Below are 9,371 nucleotides of genomic sequence, written 5' to 3' on the forward strand. Positions count from 1 at the left end.
GTCCATGCTGCATTTAAGAGTATATATCCTGGGGCCTATAATGGTGCTTTTATTTATTTATGTAGCTTTTATGTTGCTAATTTGGCCGTTCGGTCATTATGGTGAAACATGTGGATTGTCTTTTAGAGATGTTAATTGTACCCAAAAAAAAAAAGAGTAAAATTGTAATTTTAAAAATTAACAAAAAAATGAGTAATAGAATTAATAGTAAACTAAAATCTAAAATGATAAATAAGTGCCGGAGGGTGTTGTTTTAGTTTATACGTAGCATCCCTGGTAAAAGAGAAAGAGATCAATTAGGGAACTAATTATTTTTTCATTAATATTAACAAATTATTAAAAAAAATTGTTTTAAATTTTAAATTATTAATTTTAAATTATAAATTCTAAATTATAGATTCTAAATATTGAATTCTAATTCTAATTTTTCAAAAACATAAAATTTAACAAAATAATTTTAAAATAAAAAAGTTGACTGATATTTATCAATTAAAAATTAATTTCATATACTTATTTTACGGTGATGATATACAAGCGTTTTCTTAACCAAATTCAACCAAATTAACATAAGTCCAATAACAAAAAAAAAAAAAAAACCACGAGCGCATGCGTCACGGCTTTAGTTTTTTTGTGCTTTTTTAGCACATAATTTTTTGTTAGAAAGTACAAAAACTTATTGACATAGAACTTAAATTTTTTATACATGGCATATAAATTTTTTCATATAGCAAAATTTTATCAATATAGCATAGAAATTTTTACACATAATACAAAAATTTTTACTTATATTTTGTTAATTGAGTGAGTCAATTGTAGTCCTTCTAAATTTTTTGTACATTAAAAATTTTTGTATTGTGCACTAAAACTTTTGTGGTGTATGTATTTTATTAGTTGGATGTCAATGTTTTGGATATGTAGTCCTTTAAAAAATTGTATTGTGCATCGAATTTTTTATGCTATGTATCAAATATTTTGTGTTGTGTATCAAAATTTTTATGGTGTGCATATTTTGTTGGTTGGTTGTCAATGTTCTAAGCATGTGCTCCTTTAAAAATTTGTGTTGTACACCAAAATTTTTGTGCTTTGCATCAAAATTTTCATATTGTGGATTGCTCCAGTTTTCTGATCATATATAAAAGAAGATGAAAAAGATGTCGACGATGATGATAATGAAGAGGATGAGGATGAAAAAGAAGAGAAGAAATCAAATAAGAGAAGAGGAAGAAAAAAACGACAATGACAACATTGTTGAAGAAGAAGCGTGCAGAATAAAAGCTTAAAGACAAAGACAAAGACAAAGACAAAGAAATTGTTGAAGACGACGAAAACAGGATCATGTTTAAAAAAATAATACACATATCTGACTTGATTGAAATTTAGTCGGTAAAATTGTTTAGCTGTGTAGCTTTATTGCTTATTTTATATGTAATGAAGTGATTGTCTAAACAAGAATTTGGGAAGAGATTGGTCAGGAGTTCACTGCAGCGGTGATGTGATTCTTCCAAAGTGTGAAGCTACTAACTGATGCGAATGTCACGTGGGTGACGCTAGCTCCAAAATTTGTGGGTGCCAATGAGATCAAGGACTTTCGGCCGATTAGTATGGTGGGGTGTGTTTATAAGACGATTTCTAAGGTATTGGTGAGGAGGTTGAAAACAGTTATGCCTGGGTTGGTAGGAGAGACGCAGACTGCTTTTGTGAAGGGTAGAAAGATTCATGATAGCGCCCTAATTGCCTGTGAGACGGTGCAATGGCTTAAGACACATAGGAAGAAGGTGGCAATTATAAAACTAGATTTTCAGAAAGCATATGATAGAGTCAGGTGGAGCTTTGTGGATATTGTGTTACAGAAGATGGGATTCGGGCAAAGATTGAGGGGTTGGGTGAAGGAGTATGTTAGTACGGCCACTATGTCAGTCCTAGTGAATGGTTCTCCATCCAAGCCGTTTAAGATGGAGAGGGGCCTAAGACAAGGAGATCCACTGTCTCCTCTTTTGTTTGTTCTTGTGGTGGATGTGTTGCACAGGATGCTAGGGAAAGCTGTAAGGAATGGGCGTATTAATCCGTTACTGGTTGGGAGAGATCACATTGAACTGTCACCTCTCCAATTCGCGAATGACACTATCTTGTTTTGCCCTCCGGAGACAGAGACAATTGTGAATTATTATAAGAGGTTGTTGCGCTGTTTTGAGCTGATGTCGGGTTTGAGCATCAACTTTCATAAGTCGAATGTGATCTCAGTTAACTGTGAGCAGGAGTGGGTGGAGCATGTGTGTGGCCTCCTAGAGTGCAAGCAAGTTGTTTTACCTGTCAGGTATCTCGGGATTTCTCTAGGAGCAAACTCGCGTTTGGTGAAGACTTGGAAATCGGTCATAGATAAAGTAGAAGAGAAGCTCAGTTTATGGAAAGCGAAGGTTCTAAACAAAGTAGGCAAGCTAGTTCTTATTAAATCGGTGTTGAATAGCCTGCCGGTATACTACCTTAGCCTATACAAGATACCGAAGGCGGTGGCTGACAAGTTGATTGCCTTACATAGGAGGTTCCTGTGGTGTAAGGAGGATGGTAACAATGGTATACCTCTAGTGAAGTGGGAAGTGGTTCAGGCACCTAAAAAGGCTGGGGGGTTGGGGGTCGGGGATGCAGTGCTCAGGAATACAGCACTGTTGTTTAAGTGGTAGTGGCAGTTTTTCAAGGAAGATTGTCCGTTATAGAAGAAGATTGTCTATTCGTGTAACAATTTGAATCCCAAGGTTATGCTTTCTAGTCAGACTTTACCGGTGAAGGGTGGCCCCTGGAAAGAGATCTGTCAGTTAGATATAAAAGCACAGCAGGTAAAAGAAAAAGTTATTAGTGGGCTGGCAATGGAAGTTGGTGATGGACGAAGGACACTATTTTGGGAAGATAACTGGGTCCAGGGTGGTCCTCTGAAAGTGCGTTTTTCAAGGCTCTTCTCTGTTTCAAACCAGCAAGGATCTGTGATAGGGGATTGTGGGTTCTGGGATGGGTTAAAGTGGATTTGGAATTTCCATTGGAGGAGGGAGCTGTTTCAATGGGAGTTGGAACTAGTTCACCAACTTCATGATATGTTAAGACCAGTGAAGCTATCAGCTGACAGAGAAGATAATCTTGTTTGGAAATTTGATAATAAAGGTATTTTTTCTACTAACTCTTTTCTGCATGTGTTGCAATTGGAGACTCTTTCGGAGGAGATTACGAGTTATAGCTTCACAAGTTCAATCTGGAAAGGGCTGGTTCCGCCTAGAATTGAACTGTTTGGTTGGTTTGTTTTAGTCGGTAGAGTGAATACTAGAGAAAGGTTGAGTAGATTAGGCATAACTCGCCAGCATGATAGTATTTGTGTCTTATGTAAAAAGGAGATCGAATGTGTTCATCATTTGTTTGTATTCTGTGAGTTTACATGGCAGGTGTGGTGCGTCTGGTTGAGATGTTTTCATAGAGATTGGGCTATCCCAGGAAGCATTAAAGGCTTGTTTGAGAGTTGGAATGGAACACCTAATAGAAAAGAGGAGCAGAAGAGGTGGCTGACTGGGTTCTTTGCGGCTATTTGGAACGTTTGGTTGGAACGCAATAACAGGATTTTCAATAATAAAGAGGTAACTGTTGATGTCATACAGAACAGGACGTTTTTGAGTTACAAGGAATTGACTGGTATTGATCCTACTAGTTGTTGATGACAATGCCGGAGATGACATAGGATTGTTAACCTTATGTTTAGATTTGCTTTTGTATCTCTCTATTTTATGCTCCACTCTCATGCATCGAGCTTCATTTGTTTCAAAAAAAAAAAAAAAAAGTGTTTATGTACCCTCTTTTTTGTTGTTTAGCTCATGCATAGCTTTCTAGCTGCGTTTCAGGACAATTGACTGCATTGAGATGGACGGAATCAAATTCCACGGGTGCCACGAGGAGTTGAAAGGTAATTACTATTTAAAAGAAAAAAAAAAACAGTATTAACAAGTAAAATAAATGACAATTCTTTATTCACAAAATTGAAATATTTAATGTTACATGTTGGAACAAAAACGTTACCCTAAATCAAGGGAATGCCAAACCTACCTCTACAATGAATGGTACACAAACTCACTGTACCGCACACAAGAATTGACTCTCACCAACCACTTTCAAAAAAATTTTATTAGCTTTAGAATACAATTACAATCATCATGTTCCATGTCTGAAACTCTGGTCCCCCCAACATAGGACGACGAAGCATACTGGATTTTCGCACATGATATATATACTTTGAAACTTGCTTCCATTTGTTTATTCGTACCATACCTCGAAATTTTTAAATTTGTCATTCTTTGAATTATTTTATAGTTTCTGGACAGTGTATATCTAATATCCTTTTATCCAAGCAACTTCAGTTGACAAAGCATAAAGTTCTCTCTACCCTGATTTGAATAACTGGACAAAAATAGCAATTTAAATTCACGCCATAATTTGGATCAAAATTACTGTGTTTTGGTTCTAGAAAAGACTAGTCTTTTGAGATATTCTATTTGAATATAAACCAAACTTAATTTAGTGATTAAAAAAAGTTATGAATATTAAAAATTAAACGGAGAACCACGCTACTAAACCTAAAATGAAAGAAAGTTACCAATGTTTTATCTAAATAAATAAACAATTAAGTGGATATCATTGTACCCCTAATTTAATTTAAACCAAAAAAGGGGCAGATAGCGAAACACTGCATAGGAGTTCAGAGTGGAGCTCAAAATTCTCTTGATACTTTATTTCTTGTCCCTTTGTTCATACCAAAAGATAAAACATTATATAATAGAGGGACGAAATTAAAGAACATAAGTCCATTAATTTTCAATGCAAAACTTGCAATTAATAAAATTAATAAATAACAATACAAATTCTACAATATTAATCCTTAGCTGCATTTGACTGAAATGTTAGGCAACAAAATTAACTTTCTGATGAATCCGGTTTTGATTCATGATCGAGGCCATCCATTTTAGCCCACTTGCTAATTCTTGAACGAGCTATGACCACCTGCACAAAACCATAATCAATTAATTATTTCATAATCAATTAATTATTTCATAATGATCATTAGTTCATAATTACAATCATAGCAGAGTTAGAATATTGAGGTCAATTTGAACCTGCTCATCCCAGTTAGTTTTGTAGGTGATTATAACAAGCACTACGGTTTGAATAAAAGTTCCAAACAACATTCCAACCCAAATTCCCTGCACAAGAGGAAAGAGATTTAGAATTTGATTATGCAGCAGAAATTTGAAGTGCAATTTGGAAAAACAAGAGTTTCAGGTTAAAATCCTACCTCGACTTGCAAATCAAGAACATGACCAAGCACAATACCGACAGGAATTCCAATGAGGTAATAGCAACCTATGTTAACATAAGCAACAATGCTTTGCCAACCGGCTCCAATCGCAACACCTATAGAAACCAAACAAACGATTATTCCCCATTTACCTTTTTATCTTTCACTGTTACTTTTTGAATAAGCTTCTCTAAAGTGAGAGAGTAAAGTGATAAAATGAGTAGTTAATCCCTCTTAAATTAAGATAATGGGATCCATATATGATGAAAATTACAAATTCAATGGTGATTTACCCTTTACTTTATCACTTTACCAATATCGATCTAAATTCTACCTTCTAGTATATCTTTGGATTATTGTATCTCGACACAATCCCATAGTAACAAAACTGGCAAAGTAATTTGCTTTTGTAATGTAAGATTGTAAGAACAATGAAGCTTGTGAAGAATACCTGAGAGTACGGGCTGAACGCTGTTTAGTAATATAGAGACTGATAACAATGGTGACAAATTACCGACTGCCCGGGCAACATGCTCATCTGTGGTAAATATGTAAGCAAGTCGTTCCCTAAACAACAAGAAGAATACAAACAGAAAGAACCCAATGGCCAATGATGTTAGCACAGTCACTAGGATCGAGAACTTGGCAGCCTTGGCACTTCCTCTTCCAAGCTCATTCGCCACTCGTACGCTGCAAATTATGTAAGCTGGAGTTAATTTTCCATTCTAAACTTTACTAAACATGGGAAAATAAGATTGGTAGGTCAATATAACGTTAGTACCTAGCAGCAGCCATGAACCCAAGTGATATCATCATTTCCCATCCATTGATGTTAAGACTGTAAAGAAACAAGATTTGTCAAAAGCCCACTACAATTTACACACCAAATCAATACAGCTAACAACACAACATATGAATTCTAATGAATTAATGTTTAAGGAATTACCATATAGACAGAGCATCGATTTCCACCTCTGCATTTCTCAGGTTACCTGTCAAAAGAACCAATATTGTGTTGTACCATAGCTCAAGACTGTAAAATACATCCAATTGGATCGAGTTAGGAAGACATAAAAGAAATTAAGATACTCAAACTTCTATTGTCTACTCCATTCAAGGTGTCATTCACAAAGAATTGAAAGAAAGCTCACCACAACATGGCACCGGATGAAAGCGAAAGCTTAACAACAGGCCAAAGGTCTTTGAATGCCAAGAATGAGAACCCATGCCATGTTTGCTTGCACCAACCGAAAATGAATATGAGTTGACCAAAGTTGGGAATCCAATACGCCAAACTAGTGGAGGTCATTGCACCAGGAAGACCCAATTTGTACTTCATAGTGGTAAGCCAAGAAAGGAAGATGTGAAGGACTATGGAGAAAGCTGCCAAGAAGGCGATAATCACGTTCTTGCTTTGCGACTGCAGGAATGTCTGGGTAGTGAAGGATACGATAAAGGCAAACATGATAGGAATTGACCAAAGTGAAATGGTTCCTGACACTTGTGCTATTGTTTCATCTTGGCCCAAGAGGCTTAAAATTGGGGTGGTGAAGATGAACACCGGAAGAAGAATCAGTGAAGTTAGGAACAAAACAATCCATGATCTTTGAAGGTAAACTCCCATCATGCCATATTCCTTTGCACCGTATGCTTGACCACACAGTGTTGACAAAGCACTCGCCATTCCTAACTGCAATAATGGTCAATAAAAACATAAATAAAATCGGAGGAAGAACTTAGTAGTGTGAATAGGGACCATATTATGATTGCAATTGTATTTGCAGTACAAACATGTCAAGACAATTTAACAAAATAAATTCATAGCATCGGTTAAATTGAAATACAAAATACAAACAAGAAAGCACGGACAAAACCCTTGAAGTAACACCACTTTGATTGTTCTGATACCAGAAGTTCAAAAGCTTGAAATCTTTTTTTTCTTTTTTCATTTCAGAAAATAACAGGAATCACTATTGATTGATAGCAGAAGTTGAAGCACGCCCAAAAATATTACAGAATAAAAAAATTAAATTTTAATTGATGAAGCACAGGAGAATCCTCCAGATTCCTTTTAACACAAATATTGTTCCGTCCCCAAAATAAAAATTAAAGAAAAAAAGAGGGAAGAAGCTCTTTTTGTCAAATTTATTTAATTAAAAATAAAGAAAATTTTAGCAAGCCAGAAAATTTGACAGAATATTATGTAGAAAAAAAAAAAAAACACACACACACACAAAATTAACCTCTCCTGTCTTTTTTTAATTCTCCCCGAAAATTTTTACATCCTGGAGCTCAGAATCCATCACATGGTTCGGCAATAATTTTTGCTCAACCAGAATACTCCGATTTCCGAGTATAAACCATTAAACCATCACGGAAAAAAAAATTAAAAAACTAACTGCAAAAGGTAAATTAGGTGAAAACTGAAAAAGAACATACCAGAATCCCGTTAGCGAACCTGATAAGAACGGTGTAAACAAGAGCGAAAGCAGCGAGTTCCTTAGAACCAAGATGTCCAACAAACGCTTGGCTTATAACTTGGATTCCAAACGTGGAAGCTCTTGTGAATATGGCTGGCGCCGCCACTATCCACATCTTCTTGCTCTCTTCCCACACCCTCCTAACCAGTGACAAGCCCTCTTCCTCTTCTACTCCTCCTGAAGAAGGCACCAGCAGCTTCTGCTTCAGATCACCCTCCATTTTCATCTTCAGACTCTACAACTACTATGATGCTGCTTGGAGTGGCCAATGGATGGACATGCAGAAAACAAGAGTAGAGGCGTTGGCCCACGCTCCAAGAAGGTGAAGCGTTTCTTATTGTTTTGTTTCTAGAAGGATTTGTTTTCCCTGTAGCTGCGAGCGAGGAAGGAAGCGAGTTCGGGTTTGGCAACCAAGGAGAAAGGAATCAGGAGATGGCAGAGAGCAGTGTAGTTGCAGGACTCTCTCTCAGTCTCTGTGATGGGAAATGAAATTTTAATTGGTTACTTATATTGAATTAATAAAACGTGTTGGAGTAGTAGCTGGATGGAATGGCTTCTTTGCCCCTTACGTGGATCTCCCAACTACCTCTTCTTCTTTATTTCAATCTCTTTGTTTTATCGGTATCCATGAATGCATTGATACCAACTCTATGGTACATTTAGAGCATCCCCATACTAATTCTAATTTTATTTTAAGTCTCTTATAAAAATATTTATGAAATTATATAAGTATATGTCATAAATAATAATCTACAATTAAAAATAAAATTTATTTTTCTAATATTTAATATTAATTCAATTAAAATTTTATATTATTTTAAATTATTTTATTAACATAATTATATAAATAATAAAATTTTATTAATTGTCTATTAAAATAATATCATATTTTTAAAGTGATATCAATTTTATTTCATAAATCAATTTTAATATAAATTTTAATTATAATTCAATTTATTTTTTAAAAATATTAAAAATAATACTATAAAAATATTTCATTAGAAATGCTCTTAGATGCTTAAGAAAAAGTATTTGGATTTTAATTTTGGAACTTTGAGTAAATTATTATTTTTGATGAACAATATTATCTACATACCAAAAATAGTTAATAAATTAGTTATATATATATATATATATATATATATATATATATATATTATTTAATTTATTTTTAATATATATTTAATATTTTAGTATGGCTGATTTAATTATAGAAAATTTTTTCACTTTATTGTAATAAATACAATGTCAAATTTAAATTTTCAATACGTACATAAACAAATAAGTGAGATGATTATTTGATTAATCCAAATTAATTTTTTATTGATAATTTTAACTATTAAAAAAATTTAAACTGATACGATATAAAAAAATTGATTAGTTTGACAAAACTATTCATAAGTAATATGTTAGATAATTTTGTCAAATATTTTGAATATTTTTTTGAGATTTTTTTACATAAATAAATTAAAGAAGAACCAATTTAACATAATCCTCTTAAAGAAAATCAAATACACAAAAGCCATCTTCGTATATTTAAATAAATTATGCTAGGATACTCAACTTTA

At 34.0% G+C, this 9,371-nt stretch overlaps 1 protein-coding gene across 1 annotated transcript; it reads right to left on the reverse strand.

Moving 5' to 3' along the window:
• Positions 1 to 4,732: 4,732 nt before the first annotated feature.
• Positions 4,733 to 8,504, reverse strand: LOC112754708 (protein DETOXIFICATION 21). Its single transcript, XM_025802434.2, has 8 exons — positions 7,763 to 8,504; positions 6,475 to 7,013; positions 6,270 to 6,356; positions 6,105 to 6,161; positions 5,775 to 6,013; positions 5,321 to 5,439; positions 5,142 to 5,228; positions 4,733 to 5,028 (listed from the first exon to the last, which is right to left on the reverse strand). The coding sequence occupies exons 1-8, from the start codon at positions 8,027 to 8,029 to the stop codon at positions 4,942 to 4,944; spliced, it is 1,482 nt and encodes a 493-aa protein (XP_025658219.1). The 5' UTR covers positions 8,030 to 8,504; the 3' UTR covers positions 4,733 to 4,941.
• Positions 8,505 to 9,371: the final 867 nt, after the last annotated feature.

This window comes from Arachis hypogaea, chromosome 16 (genome assembly GCF_003086295.3).
Source record: "Arachis hypogaea cultivar Tifrunner chromosome 16, arahy.Tifrunner.gnm2.J5K5, whole genome shotgun sequence".
NCBI classification, from domain to species: Eukaryota; Viridiplantae; Streptophyta; class Magnoliopsida; order Fabales; family Fabaceae; genus Arachis; species Arachis hypogaea.

Bases quoted from the DNA above. Each gene is read 5' to 3' on its own strand.
- LOC112754708 (XM_025802434.2), bottom strand. From the start codon at position 8,029: ATGAAAATGGAGGGTGATCTGAAGCAGAAGCTGCTGGTGCCTTCTTCA. The intron at 6,357-6,474 runs GTGAGCTTTCTT...TGTATTTTACAG, and splicing joins TCATCCGGTGCCATGTTGTG to TCTTGAGCTATGGTACAACA. The intron at 5,229-5,320 runs GTAGGATTTTAA...CCTCTTGTGCAG, and splicing joins TTCTTGATTTGCAAGTCGAG to GGAATTTGGGTTGGAATGTT.